The sequence below is a fragment of the Lissotriton vulgaris genome, chromosome 6 (genome assembly GCF_964263255.1).
Source record: "Lissotriton vulgaris chromosome 6, aLisVul1.2, whole genome shotgun sequence".
Taxonomy (NCBI): Eukaryota; Metazoa; Chordata; class Amphibia; order Caudata; family Salamandridae; genus Lissotriton; species Lissotriton vulgaris.
The window spans coordinates 128,934,653-128,955,270 of record NC_141694.1 but is presented as its reverse complement, the minus strand read 5'-3'; the positions used below and the strand labels follow the sequence as shown (position 1 = coordinate 128,955,270).

The 20,618-nt window shown below is 47.7% G+C and overlaps 1 protein-coding gene across 3 annotated transcripts in view; it reads right to left on the bottom strand.

Moving 5' to 3' along the window:
* TOGARAM2 (TOG array regulator of axonemal microtubules 2) overlaps nt 1–20,618 on the bottom strand; it is a 477,994-nt gene that overhangs the window by 98,738 nt on the left and 358,638 nt on the right. For all 3 annotated transcript variants that reach the window (XM_086926146.1, XM_086926144.1, XM_086926145.1), the window contains 2 exons: nt 6,649–6,754; nt 3,289–3,524 (listed from right to left, as the gene is read on the bottom strand). In XM_086926146.1, the coding sequence (XP_086782272.1) occupies nt 3,289–3,524; nt 6,649–6,754 (342 nt within the window). The remainder of the gene's footprint in view (nt 1–3,288; nt 3,525–6,648; nt 6,755–20,618) is intronic.

Genomic DNA, 20,618 nt, shown 5'->3' with positions numbered 1-20,618 from the left:
TGTGTGAAGGTGCAGTGTGTGTGTGAGGGTGCAGTGTGTGCGTGAGGGAACAGTGTGTGAGAGGGTGCAGTGTCTGTGAGGGTGCAATGTCTGAGGGTGCAGTGTGTGTGAGGGTGCAGTGTGTGTAAGGTTACGGTGTGTGAGGGTGCGGTGTGTGAGGGTGCGGTGTGTGTGAGGGTGCAGTGTGGCTACAGACATGCAATCCCTAGAAACAATTTTGGGAGCACAAGTTTCATTTTAACGTAATTCGAGGAAAATGTGAAACCTACTTCTGAATAATCACACGGAAACTGGTGAGTGCTACTTAAGAAAGGGTTTTTCAATATCATGCCCACTGCAGCTGCTCTTTCTGCGCGCCGGACCACGCGCACTATCAAATAATGATAAAGAATCGGACCTGCTCTGAATATATGACGTGCTGCGCTAGGAACACTCGCTACCAGCAAGAGTGAAACAGTGAGAGGTATACACACATCTGCAAAACAAAGAGTCTGTCCAAGATCTGCGAAAGGCAACGTTGACAATTAACGAGGTAAAATAATGCAGCCATAAGCAGAGGGGAAGGAGGCCCCCCAGCAGCTCCCCACGCTGGCTGCTGAATCCGCGGCTTTTGGGTATCAAGCACCGATCCCATAATTCAATCAGAGGCCTCTACGTGCAGGCAGCCTTAATGTGCACAGACACCACACCTGTGTCAGAGGCAGGCTCGCCCCTTTCATCACAGCCTCCCAGTTAGCCTCTGCTGCCTGCGGGCGCTGCCTGCTGCTGCACACCAGTCCGGGTGTCTGGCGCGGGACCCCGGTCATGTGAGCACTAGACCTTTCCGCGCTAACTTTGTTACAGGCAGGTTCATATGCATGCGCGTCTGCAGAGGGGGCTCTGCGTGTCGTGTCCGCTCCCTACCCCCAGGACCGGCCGCCCCCATCCCCGCTTGTCAGTGGAGGGCATTCAATGCTAGTGCGCACAACACACCCGTAAAATGTGTACATGTTTGTTTGTGTGGGCCCAGTAGTGTAAGAGTCATACATGCGCTTGCCTTTAGATGTACGAATGCGTGTAGTGGTTATTCACCAGACATGACGAAAACCACACGCAGCACAAAAATTAGATATAATGCATGTAGGAATATGTTGCGGCTATCATAGCGATAAAAGAATGTGCGGCCTTGTCCTACATGTAATGGGGTTAGTGTTTTGTGAGATGATGTCTTTTTGGACATGAAATGGTTTATTTTGAATGAGGGCGCTCGATTCTTACAGCAGTCACAATGCCATGACTGCACCACCTTTCTGTGAAGCAGCTGTTCTTCAGGAGCGTCTTGTCTTCGGGGGAGGCCTTCTTTGGGTCATTGTTTTAAAAGTGCAGCAAGCACGTGACCTACAGTGATGTTGCGCAAATGACTGAGATGCGGTGGGGCAAAAAGTATGCTTCAACTCAGGCAGACACACATTTAAAAGCAGACAGAATCTGACCCAGAGCGTTGAGGGATGTCGCAGAGGAAATAACACCACGTACAGTGAGCACCGACTATCACGATCGACGAAGACACGCCCCCCTGCAAGGAAACATCATTATTTTTGACTTATGAAACCCGACACATTAAGAAGGCATCAGACCGAAGAGAAAACTGCGGTTTTGCCAAGAGACCTGGCTTAGATTTCGCTTCGCTCGCTGCACCTTCCGGTAATATAAAATATTGGCATTCGCCCCAGAGAACAGGACGTGCTGTGACAAACACAGGGAAACGCCTGGCATGAGAGCAGGCTGCCGCAAAGTCAGAAGGGATCTCATGAGTGCCAGTGTCAGGCCCGCGTTGCATCCTCAAATTAAAGGTCCGCAATGAGAAAACAAGCAAACTCACCGCCACAGCCCGGCTTCAACAGGAAGCCAGGCAACCTTTGTTGGGACGGGGGCGGGGCCGGACAAAAACAGGAAGCAGGCGCTCCTGTGCCCGCCGGAGGATTGCCGTGTTAGCTAGCGGGCTCCCGTGCTCGTGGAGAGCCCCGCGGCCCCCGCCTGTTAACCGGAATGACCCGCTGGCTGCCAAGGGACACGCAAGAAGAACCTGGTGAGTGGGGTGTGAGGGGGATGTGTGCGCGCGCGTGTGTCTCTGGTGAGGTGGGGGGGAGCGTGTATGTATGCAGTGTGTGCGTGCGCGCGTGTGTGTATGCGGGGGGGGCGGGGGGATTGTCTGTGCGTGTACTCTCGTGTGTGAGCAGCGGCGGGGGGAGGGGGGGCTGGGGAGGTGTAGTGTGTGTCTGTATGTGTGCGCTTGTGTCTGCCTACGTGTGCATGTGTTGTGAACAGCCTGCTCTGTGTGTGTGTGTTAGGGGCGGCGGCGGGGGCGGGGGGGGGGGAAGTAGGTGTGGCTGTGATCTATTTATTTCGTGTTCGTGAGAATGCCCATAGTAAAACCGAACAGTGGAAACAAACATGCGGCGGCGGCGGCGGGGGGGGGGGAGGGGGGAGGGAGGAGGTGTGGCTGTGATCTATTTATTTTGTGTTCGTGAGAATGCCCATAGTAAAACCGAACAGTGGAAATAAACACGCGGCGGCGGGGGGGGGGGATGAGGTGTGGCTGTGATCTATTTATTTCGTGTTCGTGAGAATGCCCATAGTAAACCCGAACAGTGGAAACAAACACGCGGCGGCGGCGGCGGGGTCTAAGACAGGAAACGAAAGTGAAGGTAAGCTCACACAAAGAAAGAAACATTGTAAAAGAAACTGAAGGCAAAAAGCTCATGCACGCAGCTCAATCCAGCCAAGGATAAGCTCGTGACAGTTTCTTGTCCTTCATTCCCCCGTGTCAGCTAGCTATAAGTCTCCAGCCTGGACGCATCCTTCGGATGCGATTTCCAGGCGAGACCTAAAAAGGAAATGAATGCCTTTTAAAGTGGTCAGGTGTTGAGTTTCCCAGAACTGTGTGTACGGGCTGTCTCAATTTTGGTAGCTGCAACTAATAGGAATTTAGCATTAGTGCAATGGAATAAAACTGTTGGCAGAAGTCTACCCAGAAATACTCAGGCCATTTTATGTACTAAAACGATCACTTTTAAATCACATGACCTAGGAAAATCATGCTCTGCATTTATCTCTGTGATCTTCCCATTACATGCTGCAAATATATTTTTTTTAAATCCCAAATACTAATCCTATTGGAAAAACGGTGTGCCTTAAGGCTGCAAGCAATATCAGTAGGTATCACCAGTAGCATCAGTATGTGTTGGAGTAATTGGTGGAATTTCCCTTAAACAAAAAGCTAATAAAATAAAGTGACCACAGCCTTACTTCGCACCACCTGCAATGAGCGCCGCCAAAGCTTTTGAAGGTGACACATTCTCCACCATGATCATCAGTGATCGATCGGCCTCCTCCCGAATGAACTCGTTGGAATCTCCGATTTTATGGAGCAGGACTCTGGCCACTTCCTCCACATCTTGGTCCATGTTCCTCTTTAGAGTCTTGAAGAGTTCTCCAAGAGTCCTGATTGCATGGCGGGACACCTTGGAGCGTAGGTTACTAACCTATAAAAAGAAATTAAAACTTGAAAGTAAAATGCCCAATACAGAAAATTCTGAATATGCGACTCAGCCTTCTCATTCTGTGCAAAGGTTCTTGATAGTGCAAAGTCTGGACAGGTACACTATTTACAACTATTGTTTGAGCATGCTCATGTAGCATTTAAGCAGGCAGGAAGTGTTGACAATAAACTCAAAAAGCAAAATACAGATTTGCCAGGAGTAACAAAATCCACTGCTAATAAATAGTATGGAATCAAATGTTGAATGAATTGACTATAATTCTTTGTATGCTGTTCAACATGCAGGAAGGTGAAGGTGTATGTGACAGTACAGATAGAGCCACACTTTCAACTAAAGCTCACTCAAAAAGTATTGGATGATTGTATGAGACCACACTCCAAAAATAAAAAGGGTGTGTAGCCACATGTACAACCATGTCCGTTCTTACACTATTCCACAACGCTTCATGGTTATGTGCAACAACCAGTTGGCAGGGCTATGTTTAGAACACGCCTCCCATCATCACGCACCACACCTTTCTGTAGGAGTGCTCAAGTGATGTGGAAGAAGAGGAAAAAATGTATTTGAAAGTCAGCCGCGGTCCGTGCATGTTGGAGCGGTGGGGATGGGTGGGGGGATTTCGACGGACGATGACGAGGAAAAATGTAATAAATAATTTTCCCTCGCCATCATCAGTCAAAATCCTCGCCCCCGTCCCCGACCCCACTGGCTCACCACTCTTACCTGCACCAGCCACGGCTGCTTAATTATAAACAACAATGAGAGCATTGGCAAAAGACATGTCACAGCAGAAAGCTCGTCAGGAGAGGTCTAGCATATTTACAAAATATATCCATATAAGAGAGAAGAGGCCAATCAATCAAAGCACATCAGTCTTTAGAATGATACAAAAACAATCCAAGCTCATATAGTTATGTCGTCAATGTTTCGACCTGGATATTAGGTGTGGCAATTAAAGACCTAACTGGCAGGTCTTCATCAGGACGTATGGAACCGTAAGCAACCTTCGATGGTGTAGGAGGGATCACACACAATCTGGGTACATAGATGGGCCGATAGACTCCTTGTCTAGCCTTGTGAGCGGGTGGGAGATCTGATCAAGTTGTGGAATCCAAGGGTACCACTAGTTTGTAGCAAAATCGATATGAACTCCCAAATATAAGAGCCCATAAACGAATGAATCAGAATGGGTCACTGGCTTTTGTGCTCACGGTCCCTTACATCCTGATGAAGACCTGCCAGTTAGGTCTTTAATTACCAGACGTATCATCCGAGTCGAAAAGTGCTAGACCTTTTCCTGACAGACTTACCGCAGTGACACGTCTCTTGCTACTGCTCATATTTTTGTCTATAACTTTCAGATTCATTTTTTCCTCTTTCACGTCACTTGAGCTCTCCTACGAGCCCTTTCTCCCATGCACTTAAAGGAACAACCTAAAAGAATTGATTGTATGCAAATGCACTTTTTGTTAAAAGAAATATCAAGAATTGAATTCATCTTCATTGTACAGTGTCTAATTGTTTTTTCTTTCTCTCTCTTACATACCAATTGTGGTTGATGTAAATACAATATTGAGTATTGTTTCAGATCCTTGCCAATAGGACCAATTGTTTTCTGTATCATATTGCACACAGGCCCTTTGGCTGTTTTTGGGTTACACTATTAGTTTGTAAGGGAAAATAGGAGGTCTTATGAGTGCCTTGAGTATGAGTGGTGGGCACATGTGTCTGAAGAGCAATAGTAAGTAGTAATAAGTGTGTAACTGAAACACATCAGCACATGGTAACAGAAGTGTGTCCTCGCCTAAAGAGGTTGCAGGAAGAATGTACTCTTTTTTAAGGAGTAATATAACTTTACGTCAACTATATTGCAAATGGAGCGGGGAGGCTGACTAGGCTTCGGTTTAATTACAAATCCTTTATCCATTTTTTTCCCTTCCTGCCCTTGCCACTTGCTCATACCCCACTCGCTCTGTTTCTCTATTTCATCACCACTCTCTCACCCCTCCCTCTTTCTTTCTCTCAGTTCCCCTTCTCTCTTTTTCTCTTTCTTAATCATTGGTTCTTTCTTTTTCTTTCACACACACTTACTCCTCTTCTCTCCGTCTTCCTCACTCTTTGAAGGTGTATTCTAGAGTGTGGAACTGGTGTGTTTCTCACTGACTCATGGTTACAGTTAGTTGTGTGGTACTGGTGAAGCTCTGCTTGCCTGCACTATTGTGCTGATAATGGCAGATAACATGATGAAAGTGCATCCATGAGATGGTGGAGCCTCAGCTTGTACATCCCTCTCTGAGACATCTTGCTTTATTTCTACCATGTTTCTTTGTTATTCCTTTGCCATGCATGGTGCTTGCTAGCTGTGGTCAACTGTGAGCCCTGTGTGCTTCCGAGATGTTGCCGTTTGTGTTCACGACACACCAAGGAGACGTACCTCATTCGAGAGTACATGGTCAACACACAAGCTCCGAGACATGTCCCTTTCCTCGTGTGTACTTGTGACATTGCATTTGCCACAGTGTATCGTTCTGCTTTATGTTGTTTTAAATGTATGTAATTTTTGAAACCTTACTTGAAATTAAAGATAAAATCAGCCAGGCAGGGTGGGAAGAACCTCCATTTTGATTACAAAGTCTTTTTTCATGCTTTGCAGACAGTAGTTCTTTCTAAACCCTGTTGCATCTGCATCACTACTGCACTGCATCGGTACCTTGTCATTTTCACCCATCCTCACAACCCTTAAAGCTCTACGAACATTATCTAGCCATGGACACTTAGCTGGTTTCATTACTTTACAGTGCCTAACATGTTAGCACTGCTAGAAGGTACCCAAACGAGATTACCATTCACACTGTGACCTGACTGGTTCGTGTTATAATACGTTTTCCATTCATTTTAAATGTTTATATTAGAAAAATATTTAAGATGCACGTAATAGTATCTTTCTGTGTTCACAGAAGTGTGTGTGAACACAAAAGCTTGGCTGAGTAGCTATATTTTACTGTCACTGTGATAACTGTATTTAGAATCACCCCTTACACCCACTCTTTAGTTAAGCCCTGGGCTGGGTCTGAATAGTGATGATGATACAAACACCATACATTACCTCCTTTGTGACTGCCAAAGTAACATCATGGAGCCTGGAGAAGAGGACGTGTGAGTGGCAGGAAGCCAGGCACCTCACGCTGCGGAGCCCTTTCTCCTTCTGCTCCCTTCAACACCGTAGAAGAGAAGAAAGAGTGAATCATGAGAATCACATGAAATAGCTGCTCACATGGCTAATATATCCTCATGTTCTGTGCTCCTGATGACCTTCTACATCAAGCTATCCTGTCTCTCTCCTATCACTGGAGGCAGGGTCAGCTGTTCCTTGGGTTTACCTATAGAGAGCATCTGAGGCACAGAGTAACATACACATCTTCCCAGTCAATGCTTCTTCAACCCGCACCGTGGTAACAGTCACCTCCAGCATTGATATTTACAAATGTATCTTCAGTATACACACGCAACTCCCTATTATAGATTTATTTGGAAGTCTATCTATTGGTCGGAATTCTTTTCAAGAATAACCATATTAACTAAATTCAGTTCTCATAACAATCCGAAGACTGATGTCACTTCAGGGGAGAGACGGAGCAGGGTCAAGAAACACTTACCGCACAGAAGACAACATGTGGATCTGGTTCTTGAAAAAGACTTAACTTTTGATACCCCAAGAAGGCATGTTGGAGGAGTCAGCAGCAAATCATATTGTATATAATTTAGCAAATCCTCGAGACCATAATTTTGGCAACCCTGGTACCACAAATCAGTGCACAATAATATAGTGAATTCTATAAAATATGACGGTTAGGAATCTGATTTAGAGAGAGCAATTAGGTGTACATCAGGGTTACGTTTCTGATTCTGAGGGGCTAAATACGACATGTGAAAGGCACCTAGACCGACAATGTAGTGAGAGCTAGAGTGTTGTCAGTGGGACAGACCATAGTTCACGGCCATTTCTCCATCTATTATAAGGTGTTTTTGGTGTCTAAGTATATTGTTTAGGGTATTATGTATTGGTTTTTGGGCCACCTTCCAGTTCCAGAGATGTTTCTCTTTGATTGAAAATGCTGTGTTTAGAGCACAACTGCTGTCAAGTTTTGTATTATTTATAGGGAATCCTGGATTAACTCAAGCTGAATTGGAGGAATTTAGATTTGCATGTTGCTGGGCTTATTTACAAGACCCTTGCGCTGCCAGTGCGTCATTTTTAAAAAGATATTTTATATTGAAAAGCAAAAACTCAGGCTAATCGCATTGTGTGGTGGTAACATGCTTAATTTAAAATACATGCACAGCGAGATTTGACAGATCAAAAAACTTTTCTGCAATATCCAATCTTACAGTAACTGCACTATTACGGCCAGTCAATTACAGCCTACATATTCTGCCCTCACTATCCCCCTTACCCCCATCCTGGAATCACTCCCAAAATCTCTGGTCACCCCTGCCCCCTAAATTCTCTCCGTGCCCCCCAAATGTTCTTCCATTTCTTGGGTCAACCTCTCGCCTTGTACACCACTTGCTCTGCCCTCTGGCACCAGTCCAGGTCTGCCTCCTAGTCACTTTCTACAGGAGTGGTATGTATGGCCCTTCATGCTCTTGCTACATTTCGTTTAACGACTCCAGTTGCGAGTCTCAACCAAATCTCTGTGTACCTGGGCCATTCCTGCTCTCCCATTATCCCCAGGAGTAACCATGTAGCATCCAGAGGGACCTCCATTGCCATAACCCTGGCAATTTTTGCCATCACTCCAGCCCAGCAGCCCCACACCAGACGAAAGTCCCAAAGGGTATGAAAAAAGGTCCAATCTCTCCCACAGCCTCTCCTACACAACAGAGATTTCACCCTATCTATTTTATATAATAGTGTAGAAAGTCCTGTGGGGTACTTTAAATTGGGCCAGCCTGAACTGCACCCTATAGCTATTTCCCATGGGCACTTGGAGGCCTCGCCCAATTGGCATCCTCGAATTCACCTAGGTCTTCTTCCCAGTGACATACTGGCGGTGCAAGGGGCTATTAAATAAGCCCCCTTGTGTTTCGAAAAAGCAAATGTAACTGTTATAATGCATCATATTTTTGCTGCGGAAACCCTCTGGGGAATACCCTCTGCTCCAATAATATTGTTTAGTGATGGTCTGGTTTCATTCTCACTTAGACCACCGTAGGTGAGAGCCCTGTGTGCCCTCTGTGTCACTGCTCTCATGACTTCCCCGCTTCTGTCCCTTCTCGACCACTTGACAAAACACTTCCTGGTCTGACCACTCACAGTCTCCTCCTCCATGCCTTGACCTGCCAAAGATCAATGCTCTTTGCCTCCGTGACGTCCTCCCTCATCCCCAGCCATGTCTGCTAGTTCATCGCATAATTCATGTAGCATCTGTCTGTGTGCTGCCCTGTCAGATGTGGCAGTATGGGCAAGTCAGCCATGGCCTTGGAGGAAGGGATGAATTGAAAAGGAGCATCCCTACAGCTTTTCCCGAGCCTTGTTTCAGGGTGCATATATCTTAAGGGAACTGTGTATAGACGTTCAAAGTAATGCGCATTTTATCTGACAAAACAGAGAAAAGAGTTTCCTATTTATCTTTCTGAAGTTGTAGAGTGACATGGAGTAATCGTATTCATTTTACTTTGATTAAGTGTAATTCTTGTCTAGAGAGAGGTGACCTCGTTATATTTATTCCAGGGTCCATTAGGGTCAAAGTTAAAATTATGGGGGTTGCTAACCAAGAATAGAGATGGACCCCTTCAAATTTAGGAGGACGTTTGGTGTTTGCAATCCGGGAGCGCCATCTTGTTCCCAGATTGCATTCCATATGTTTGCCATCCCATTCTCAAACATTAAGGAAAGGTTTTATACTGCCTGAGTCTTTTTACTATTGCATCAGTCCTGTCATTTTGGTATTCGAAAGGTCAGGCAATGTTTGCAAGCTTTCGCCTACCACTGGAGCTTTCCATAAAAGAACTTTATACACACAACAAAGTACTGCCTTACATAACAATGTAAGGATATTGCAGATCACCGAGTTTAGTGACCATATAAAGGAATCGCGCTAAGGCAGAGTTCATGTATATTGTCACACAGCTCTTTGGTAGCTTGCAATTGCCTCATCAATACACAGTGATAGCATCGCCCTTCTCTAGGCGCTCTTTCTCGCTACGATAGCAGAGGTACTCTAGGTGACCAATATAAATGCATTCTTTGGTGCTCCTGAAACCAATTCAGGTCCCCGACTGGTGGGGCACCCAACTGGCGGCTGAGGCACACCAAATCAATCAAACAGCATTTTAAAGCGCAACACTGACACTCTTAGGATTATCTGGGCGCCGGCACAAAGGGTTGTGTTCACTTGAAGGGAAACAATAGGAACACAGTGCTGTTGGTTTGGAACGTTGTTGGGTCCTTGTGCTTCTGTGTGTGGGGGGTATCTGTGTCAAAAATTAATGGTACTGAGGTGATTTTTGCTTTTCCTGTGAGTGGTATTTTTATTTGGCGGCTGCTTCTGCCTTTTTTAGCTTGTATAGTTTTTTCCACTTTCAATAAAAATGAACTGGAAACACAAACGAAGGATTGTGGTTAGAGACACCACAGAAAATGTCAAGGCTGAACTTCCAAACACAGCCTGGAATTGCTTTCTAAATAACACTGAGCAGTTTATTGAGTCATATTCAGAGATGTCTACAGTTTAGAACGGGTAATAGCAAGCAGATGAATTGCCCCCTTTCGTATGATGAACTTCATAAGTACAATTAAGAAAAATACTGTCGTGAAAACATCTAACATGGGCTTCGATTGAAATTCAACAGAGCATATTATCAAGCCCATTATCGCCGCTTTATCGGCAGTTTAGTGCCGATAAAAGCGGCGATAATGGAACGCCCTTTCTTGATAATATGCCCCTTAATCTCCCCGTGCCTATGGACAGCGCCTGGATACCCTCACGAGTGATTAGATGCGCTCTTCACTTCCGAGTACTTATTTAGATAGAAGATATATATCTGTCTGGTGACTGGTCTATCACACTGTCTGCTGACAGCAAGCACTGTGATGTTATCACTCAACTGCAATAACTTATTACAGTTAAGTAACAATGTGACAACCCATGCTTCGCTCATGGTTCTTGTTCTGTTCTGGAGTTTAGCGCCGGGACGCCCCTTTGCTGGGGCAGCTGCGCGCTCTATAACATTTTATAACATAACATAACATAACAAATAAGAAAATGAGAGACGTATTTTTTAAGGTTTATTACGCACTACCGTAGTTTATAAAATTAATTGTTAGAATCATTCAAACAAGAGGTGCAGATTACAAATAAAGCTACTACTGCCTCATTTACATAGATTTAGAAATGTTTTCCTATGAAAAATAAAAATTGTTTCCCTAGGTTTGAGGTCACACAAAACTGACAAATATGGGAAATCTTTTTATCAAACATTTTAAAGTACAGCTATCAACGTATATGTTAGACCTGGGATCCTTGGCATGGTTTTCCCTGACTTTTTACCTCTACCTCCTGTATTTTTGATGCTGTGCTGGATTTCATTTTTGCTGGCTTAGATGCTTAGGGCACTTTGCCACTGCTGATCAGTGTCAAAGTGCAAGGGCTCCCTGTGTAAATTGATAATGTGATTGGTTCTCTCTAATTGGCATATTTGTTTTACAAGTATGTCCCTGGTAAGGTGCACTGAGTGTGCTAGGGCTGGTAAATGAAATACTACTAGTGGGCTTGCAGCGCTGATTGTGCCACTCACATAAGTAGCCCTGAAAAGAGGTCTCAGGATTGCCACTGCAGTGCCTGAGCACAGTTAGTTAACTGTCATGTCAACTTGGCAAGTGCACCCACTTGCCAGGCACTAGCTTTCCCTTTTCTTACACATAGGACACCCCTACCGTACGCCCAATGTATCCCCCTGGGCAAGGTGCAGCGTATGTAAAATTAGGACATGTGCTGGTGTGTGTAACTTGTCCTGATAGGGAAAATACTGCCAATTTCGTTTTCCCTATCCAAAGGCTCTCTTGCCCATTGAACAGAATGGGGAATGTCTGTGACATTTTACTAGCATATCTTCCCATAGGGATAAGATGGAAAAATTGAGTTTAGCATCCCTGGATTCAGGATTTAATAACACATCTTTCAGTAAAGATGGTTTTCAAATTGTGTGTTTGAAAATACCACTATTAGAAAATGGATATTTTCTTGTTCAAACTTCCTGTGTGCCTGTTTGTGGATTGATTGTCTAGCTTTGGAGTGACAGGGGCCGGGGAGGTGCAGTGGCTCCATGAGTCTGGATGAGTCAGCACTAGGCTGAATAGGTCTGATTTGGATTTAGAGTCGTGGGGGGAGTAGCACCTGTACCTGAATAGGGTTGTGCCTACCTTCCACAATGCTGGCTCCACCCTTCTGTGGTGTGTCTGGGGCCAAGGCTCACACTGACAATGGATGTTGTTGTGCACTTGCAGAGGGCCCCCAGAACTGGTTTTAACTTGGCTCAGAGCCCCTTGCACAAAGAGAACAAAGACATTTTGGGGTATAAATATTAGGCCTAAACCCCCTGAACTTTAGATCATGACTGGAATTCATGAGGAACCTTTGCCAAGGAGAAGAGCTGGAGAGACTGAGGAGAAGTACTGCCCTTGCTGTGTGTCTGGGGTTGGCCTGCAGTTGTGTCCCCTGCTTGAAGGAGATCTCCAAGGGCCTGAAGTGTGCTGGCCTCCTGTTCTGAAGTCTCAGGGACACAAAGCTCCCCTGAACTCTGCTGCTATGAGTTATAGACTGCCAAGAGGTGTGTGGTAAATTAAATATTACCCTGTCGGAATTTCTATACTTAAACAAAGGGTCATGCATATAATGAGAGGCAGAGTCCGTGGTGTCCGATTCAAAAGGGCTTTATTTCAGTAACTCGAGTTAAGGGAGAATCGGGTTCCATCACCACTAAGGTTCAGGAAGGGTCTTCTGAACTTTATTCACAGAGTACATTATTTATACATTAAACATACATTGCATTGCATAGAGAAGGCGGAGCGCTCCAGGCGGAGCAAGCGAAAGAGAGAGAGATAAGGGCACATGGGCGTGCAAAAGGGCATGTAAGAAGGCGTACACGTGGGCGTTTCCTTGAGGAGTCATAGGTGTGTCATAGATGGGTGGATACATGGAGGGGGTCTGCGTGGTCAGCTGGAACCTTTACCCTACTTGTGTGTATCACTTGGTCATGACGTGCAATTAACGTGTAACTGGGGGAAGCTGGGGGGGAGCTGACTTTCGTTCTAGTAGAGGAGCCTTGAGTGTCAGGACGACCTGCACATCTGATGTTATCTGATATCTTAAGTTTGGAGGATGTATTGTCTGAAGTAAAAGGTCGCTTGAGCAAAGGTTGCTCATCACTAAGAGCCAGTGTGTGCATATATTTCTTCGTGCATTGCGTGGGGGGGGCATGGGCGTTCTATGGATGCAAGCTCTGTAAATCACTTAAATGGAGACAGAAAGGCTGGGCTCTATCTCTGTGGACGGGTTATGTTTACCTTCTTCACTAAGCAGGAATGTGTTTCTGTGGAGCAAGCAGATAACTGTAAGCAAAATACTGTCTTGGCAGGCCGGGCTGGGCCCCTTTCAGCTGAGCAGAAAGTATGCGAGAGGTCAGGGATACATAACTGAGCTGCAGCTTTCAGAGTGTCTGGAGGCATGGAGCCTGAATTCGGGTCCTGGCTCGGCTGGGCCACAAAACGGGTTCATCTCGACTTTTAAACGTGCACCATGCAAATACATTGGCAACATGGGCAACATAGGCCTCAGGTTAGAATTAACGTTTCTTTCATGGAAGGCTTGGTAACTGACATTCTAACATGGGACGGAAATGCAGAGGTATTATTATTACAGGCATAAGAGGGAAAGTGCATGGGTGACATGAACATACACTAAACGTGGGGTACATGCAGGGGACACATTGGCCACGTAAAATTTCTATTTCCTCATTCCCTCCTTGTCCCCTACTGTGCCCTTCAGGACACATCTATATTCATGAGACCGTATATCTGATCATACAGCATCATCTGTTCGTCTTTTCTCTTTTGTATACGGGGATGGGAAATACAGGCAGTGGCACACAGGCCGCAAATCGCCGGGCCACATTGCAGACAGAGACAGCAACTGAATATCATAAGCAGTATAATCCCCAGGAATGACAACACTGTCCATCCCCATCCCGATATTACACCTCAGAGCCAACTGGACCAAGTCCATGGGTCTTGATGCATCTCGTGAACTATCTTGTGGAGTCTTGTTATTGCTGCGTACACAGATGGCGCGTTATTTGGAATAAACACGCAACAACTGGAGCCGATCACTCTACAAGCCCCGCCCTTATCTGCCAGGATGACGTCAAGAACAAGGCGATTCTGAAGGACAACAAGTCGCATGGCAGACTGCTCCTCGGTCAAGTTCGCCAGGGCAGATGTAGTCTCATTCACTACTGCTTCTAGAGTTCTTGTTAACCTGCGTACGAGTTTACTGTTTTGGACGGGACCTACGAACCAGAGGTATCCTTTAATGAAATCCGTATATTGCTCCCAAACTGTCTCAGTCTGATCAACCACTGGGGAATCTATCTCCCTCCTGTGTCTGACATATACTAGTCGTGAATCTCAATGATAATTTGATGGGGCAAGAAAGACGGGTGGCAGCAGGAACGCTATATAACATGTCCCACCCCAGTCTAAGGGCAGACGTACATAGGCTGTCTGACCGCAAATGAAATAGGAATGGCGGGAAGCTTTGAAAGTAGACTTTCCTTTATCAGTAAACTCGACTACAGTATTGCATTCACTGTGTCCCAAATGTACCGATCCTTTCTTTCTAACGCACAATTCACCTTTTACTGGTAGGACTGATATGAACGGTGGACCTGTATTTTTCTCGGACTGGACATTCAGAATCATAAAGTTAAGGGAAGCATTTCCTTGTTCGTACACTTCATTTTCTAGATCGGTCCCTCTCCTTTGGGGAAGACCGTCTTCGTCTGGAAAACATGCCTCATTCATTACTTTATTCAAATCTCCCCATATCCAATCGCCCTGGGAAACTGTGGACTTTCTGTCTAGTGATGACATTAAAGCAAACCATGCTCCGCACGAACCATTGTGCGAGAACGGAAAAGGAAAGAGGGGCAGAACTCCCTTCGTTTTCTGATAAGGTGGGAGCCGGCCACATACCCAGCAATTTGTTACATTTCTGGTCTGATGAGAATGGTGCAACATTCGAATAAAAGTATTGTTGCGCAGGGCTAGTCGATATGACAGTTCATGGGGTGGCAGATCACTGAATGTGTGCTCTACGGTGTCATCAAAGGAAAAGTGTACACGTGAAGAAATAGGAGGAAAGAAAACATGTAGTGTCAAGCTGATACATATTATAGTGATGCACAGAAGAGACATAAAAGTCAGAGTTACTATACATCTACTGCGTAATATCTTGCAGTACTTTTCTTTCATTTCTCTCTTTTTACTATTCTGGTCTACGATCTTATACATGTCAGGGACCTGTCTAACCGATTCACCACCTAGTGGACTTAAACAATTAAACGCTGTCTGACTTACTAGATCGTAACTTGGACCTATATTCTTGTTTTTTTTTTAATTTTTATTAAAGACCTTTATTGATAGCAAAGCCATTGACACCACCAAGTTTTTGCATATTCACAGTGCACCATGTCATACATTGTAGTAATCATGCTAGTAGCGAAGTAGAAAGTCCGTACACAGCCTTTTTGCCGGCATCCCGGGGGCCCGGCGGCGTGGTGATGTATCGTTAGCCTATTAGAACCAAGTGCAGTGTCTCTCCACAAGCAGCATATTGGAGCAGTGTGTCAACTGGCAATCCCCTGCTGCAATCGCGGCCAAAAGGTCTAGTATCGAATTAAGGTCAATAGAACTACCCCAACTAAACTACCGCCCCTCCCCCTAGAGTGTGTCTGTGGGACTGCCAACCCTGTCCAGTCATGCGTATCCCAATGTGTACCTGCTCTGTGTCCTGTGTCTCCCCTCCCCTAAGGAATGTCCCCCCCAGGCAACCCCCAGCCGCACCTCAGTGTAAGAACCTCATAGCAGCCTCCACCCAACTCGGAGCACACCCCAAACCCCTCCCCTCAGGATAGAAATGCATGTGTTCAAACCCCTACTCCCCCACCCGGTCCTGGAGTTCAGCCATTTCGGAAGTATCGGAGTCGCCATCCTCCCCCTTCTGCAGGTGGTCTTTAACCCTTTCGATGCTGATGACGAGCTCAGCTCGTCATCACCCACGGGTGTCGTGTGCTGATGACGAGCTGAGCTCGTCATGAAAGCAGCAAAATGGTAATTCCCAGCACTGGGGAAAAATCCCCGCAGCAGCCATGTGGTTAAAGAGATCCCAGAAATTCTTGGGCCTACTCCTGGGTGGTAACAGGTCGCTGTATAGTTCTGTTTGGGTGCAGCAGTACTGTAGGTCCCGCATCCATCTCGTTTTGGCAGGTAGGGGCCCTCGCATCCAGCAGGTCGCCACCACCCTCCTAGCCAACAGTAATGCCATGTCTACCAGACGGCGCACAGAAGGGGCCAATGGCTTAGAGTAACCAAGGAGCGCAAGCGCCGGAGTGCGGGGCAACATCTCCCCCAGAATCTGGTCAAGTTCGGCAAATACCTCCCCCCAGAATGCTTGTACCCCAGGACAAAGCCACGCCAAATGGAAGAAGTCCGCCACCAATGTTCGGCAACGCTCGCACTCCGCAGTGGGGCGAAGGCCATAGCGGTGCAGTCGCTCGGGGGTATAGTACACCCGCTGTAGGTATTTGAAATGCACCAATCTGTGCCTTCCATTCAGGGAAATCTTGCGCATGCTGGAGCAGCAGTATCGCCACATAAAGTCGTCTATGGGGGATTGCAAATCGACTTGCCAGGCCGCTCTAGCCGTAGAAGGTTGTAGGCGCTGATGCACTACTCCCAACTTGTTGACCTGTGAAATTAGCTTTGCGGATGAAGTGGATTTAATTACATAGGTCAGTTCCGGGATCTCCTCGGGTTCCTCCATCTCAGGGCCCAGTATTTCCCGGAACGCAGAGCGAAGTCTATGATATTGGAATTTCTGTAGCAAGGTAGGGCCCGACTCCGTGGTAGCGAGTTGGTCCCAGGTTTTCAGTGTGCCATCAGAGAACAAGTCCTCCATCCTTACTATGCCGAGGGCCTGCAGGGCTTTAACTACTCCTTTCTCACCCAACGGGTCCAGCCAGAGGGCCCATTCTACAGGCATCAATGGGGAGTACAGAAGGGCGCAGCCGCGGGAACTCATCAGGGAGTTCCAGGCATGATTGGTCGCTTTAAGAGAGTCCATCTGGCCAATCGAACGATCCGTGGGCAGGCAGATAGTGGCAGGCAAAGGGAGCGGGTCCGCAAACAACCGCTCCAAAATGAGGTGCGGGGTCCGTGCGTCACCGTGAATCCACGAGTGCAGGTGCGATGCCTGCGCAACTCGGTAGTAGCGTTCTAGATCCGGAGCTCCCAAGCCCCCCATCTCACAGGGGAGAGTCAGGATCGTCCATTGGACTCTAGGTTGCTTGTCACCCCAGGCCAGCCGGATCATGACTCGGGTAAGTTGTTTAAAGAATGCTTTCGACAAAACCACAGGTAAGTTGAGGAAAAGGAACAGGAATCGGGGAAGCACTATCATTTTCATTATAGCGATCCTGCCCAGTAGGGAGAGCGGAAGTCTGATCCAGGCGTCAACATCATCGACCAGTTTATTGTATGCCACTCCGTAATTGTCCCGAATTAGGATCTCGGGATCCGTGTGCAGGCGGATGCCCAAATAGCGGACTGAGTCAGAGGACCACTGCAGCGGGTACTCCATAGCGAACGGTTGTGTCACCGGGGTGAGAGGAAAAGCAATGGACTTATCCCAGTTCACCCTTAGGCCCGATAGCGAGCCGAAGCGGACCACTTCACGAAGAACCGCGGCCAGATTAGCTTCCGGGTTCCTGACATACAATAACGTATCATCTGCATAAGTCGAAATCCCTATTTTGTAGGTGGGGAAACTTATACCCTCCAGGCTGTGGTATTCCCGTATGGCGCATGCAAGGGGCTCCGCAACCAAAGCATAGAGCAACGGCGACAGGGGGCAGCCTTGCCGAGTGCCCCTACCAACGAAGATCGGTTCCGACACTCTGTCGCCCAGCCGTAGTCTGGCAGAGGGCCGATGGTACAGTGCCCCAATCCTCTGCAGGAATGGTTCGCCTAGGCCCAACTTTCGCAGTACCCTCACCATGAAAGGCCACTCAACCGAGTCGAACGCCTTTTCCATATCAAGGAAGATTGCCAGCGCGCTGTTCTCCTGCTTGACATGTTGCATTGTGCCCAGTACCGTGCGTATGTTGTAAGTTAAATTTCTGCACGGGACAAACCCGGACTGCTCCGGGGCGACAAGCTCTGGGACCAGTAAAGCCAACCGATTGGCCAGGACCTTTGCATAAATCTTCGCATCTACGTTCAGCAGGCTGAGCGGCCTGTACGAGCCGCAAAGGTCCGGTGGTTTCCCTGGCTTAGGTATTGTGATGAGCAGCGCTTCACGCATGGTGGGCGGCATTTCGCCATCCTCACAGATAGCGTCGAAGAGGACAACCAAGTGCGGGAGTAGTAAGTCTTTGAAGGCTTTATAAAAGCCGACCGTGAGTCCATCCGAACCCGGCGCGCTACCCGATCTCATGCTCGCGAGAGCCTCCAATATTTCGTCCTGGTGAAAGGGGGCCATCAAGAATTCCCTATCCGAGCTCTTGAGGAACGGCATTGCAATGTGGTCTAAATATTCTTCCATTTCGCCCTCTACTCCCTGCGTCTTGGACTGATATAGCTCTGCGTAATATCTTCTAAAGGTTTCTAGTATCTGTTCCTCGTCTGAGACCGTGTCACCCTCCGGAGTCCTCAGCTCCTCAACAACCAGAGGCCGTTGAGAGCTTCGAACCATGCGCCAGCAATGCGCCTGGCCTATCCCCCTCACCATACACTCTGGCAGTGGCGTACTTGCCCATATAAAGAATCTCTCTGTCCGCCAGAGCCTGAAACTCGGACAGGAGTTGGGTGAGCGCCGGGCCATCTGTATTGCTACGTGCCGACAGTTGCCTAGCCTCCAGCTCCGCTATTCTAGTCTCCAGCGCTGTGAGGTCCCGCCTGATGGAGCGTATCACACTGGAGTGCTTTGACATAGCTACTCTCCTGATGTACACCTTAAAAGCCTCCCAAATTGTAAAGAAATCGTCGACTGAGCCTATGTTAGTTGCGAAGTATTGTTCTATATCGTCCGCAAGCTCCCCCCGGAAGGCGTCATCCAGCAGCGCAAAAGGAGGGAACCTCCAAGTGAAGGCCGGAATCCCCTTCCTGGCGGTTGAAAGGTGTAGGAGAATGGGGGAGTGGTCCGAGAGTGTGCGCGGGAGAACCTCGCATGCGCTAATACTACCAAGGACCGGGGGGGATGCCAACCAGTAATCTATCCTAGTGTGCACATTGTGGTAGGCCGAATAGTGCGTGAAGCCGCCCTTCGTGGGGTGCTTGTCCCTCCAAACATCCACCAGATCTAATTTAGTCATCTCAGCCTTCATATGTGAGGCCGAAGCCACCGGGCGCCGAACGGGGCCCGCGGAACGGTCCATGGATGGGTCGAATACGAAGTTAAAATCCCCCCCCCCACAACATCCAAGGCCGAGCATGTGACCTGCTAAGGGCAGACAGTCGCATAGAATTCAGGGTGATCATAATTGGGGCCATAAACGTTTACTACAAGTAGATCAAGACCCTTACCCACACACCTAGCCAGGACGTATCTGCCCTCCGAGTCTGCGAGCACCGAGATCAACTTCAGATGTGATGAGGGATTGGCCCAGATTAACACCCCTCGGGCGTGTGTCGTGAAACCTGCAGCAACTATGTTCCCCGCCAGGCCCCTAGATTGTAACCTCCTGCTGGTGCATGTCAAGTGCGTTTCCTGCAACAAGGCCAGATCAACATGATGTCAATGGAGATAGCTAAGGACCTTCCTCAGTTTACGAAAGTCGTTCAAACCCCGCACATTCCAGGTCATCAATTTCAGCTTATTCGGGGCATTTGTAGGTAGATTTGGTGCAGCACTAGACATTGCAAGGGCTCATGTGTGTATAAACAGCAAGGATGAGCAAGAAAGGACACAGCAGTACATTTGATCTCATAATCGCCAGCCGGCGTTTCCAAACAGGTACAGTACCACATAAGAGTACGATCAAACCCCCCAAACAACCCAAGGCAACAACCCCCCCCAACTGTCCAGTCCCTCGACCCCACCCCTCGAACTCCTGCCCACCCACAGCCGACCACCCCCAACCAGGTCAGACAGGTCCCAGAGATCCCCCCCATCAACCCTCAGGTAGTAGAGTATTCGCCAGTTCAATACCAACCCCTTGGAGAGTCGCACAACCAAAGGCACCGGGGCAGAGCGCGCCAAAATAGCACTACACCGCAAACTGTCCCAATGAAACGGTCTGATCAGCGCCTCCTTCTCGCCCCACTTGTAGGTCAATGCCCTTCGAGTAGCAAGTATAACAGCCTTCCCACACCCCTACCAGCCCCCCCAACGATGCAACAGCGATCCGGTCCTCCTCCCCTCAGTGACAACGACCTCCTCACCAGTAGTATGTGAGGCATATGTCCAAGCAGCTTATCCACCGCCTCACCAATCAGTACCGGCAGCACTCATGTAGACCATACACTTCTCTTCTCTCATGGTGTCGCAGCGGTACCAGGTTAAAGTGCCCCCCACTCGTTGAAGAGTTGCAAACCTCACTGCAAGACCCTCTAGTCCTGTTCTTCCAGATTCGATGTCGAGCCGGCGTCATCCTCCTGGCCATGCCTAGCCTCCTTCCGCTCCCGCGTCCAGGTCTTTAGGGATTTCTGAAGTTCTTTAGGGTCCGTAAAGAAATACGACCGCCCTCCTGTGTTGATTCGAAGCTTGGCAGGGTATAGCATCGCGTAGTCCAGGCCCA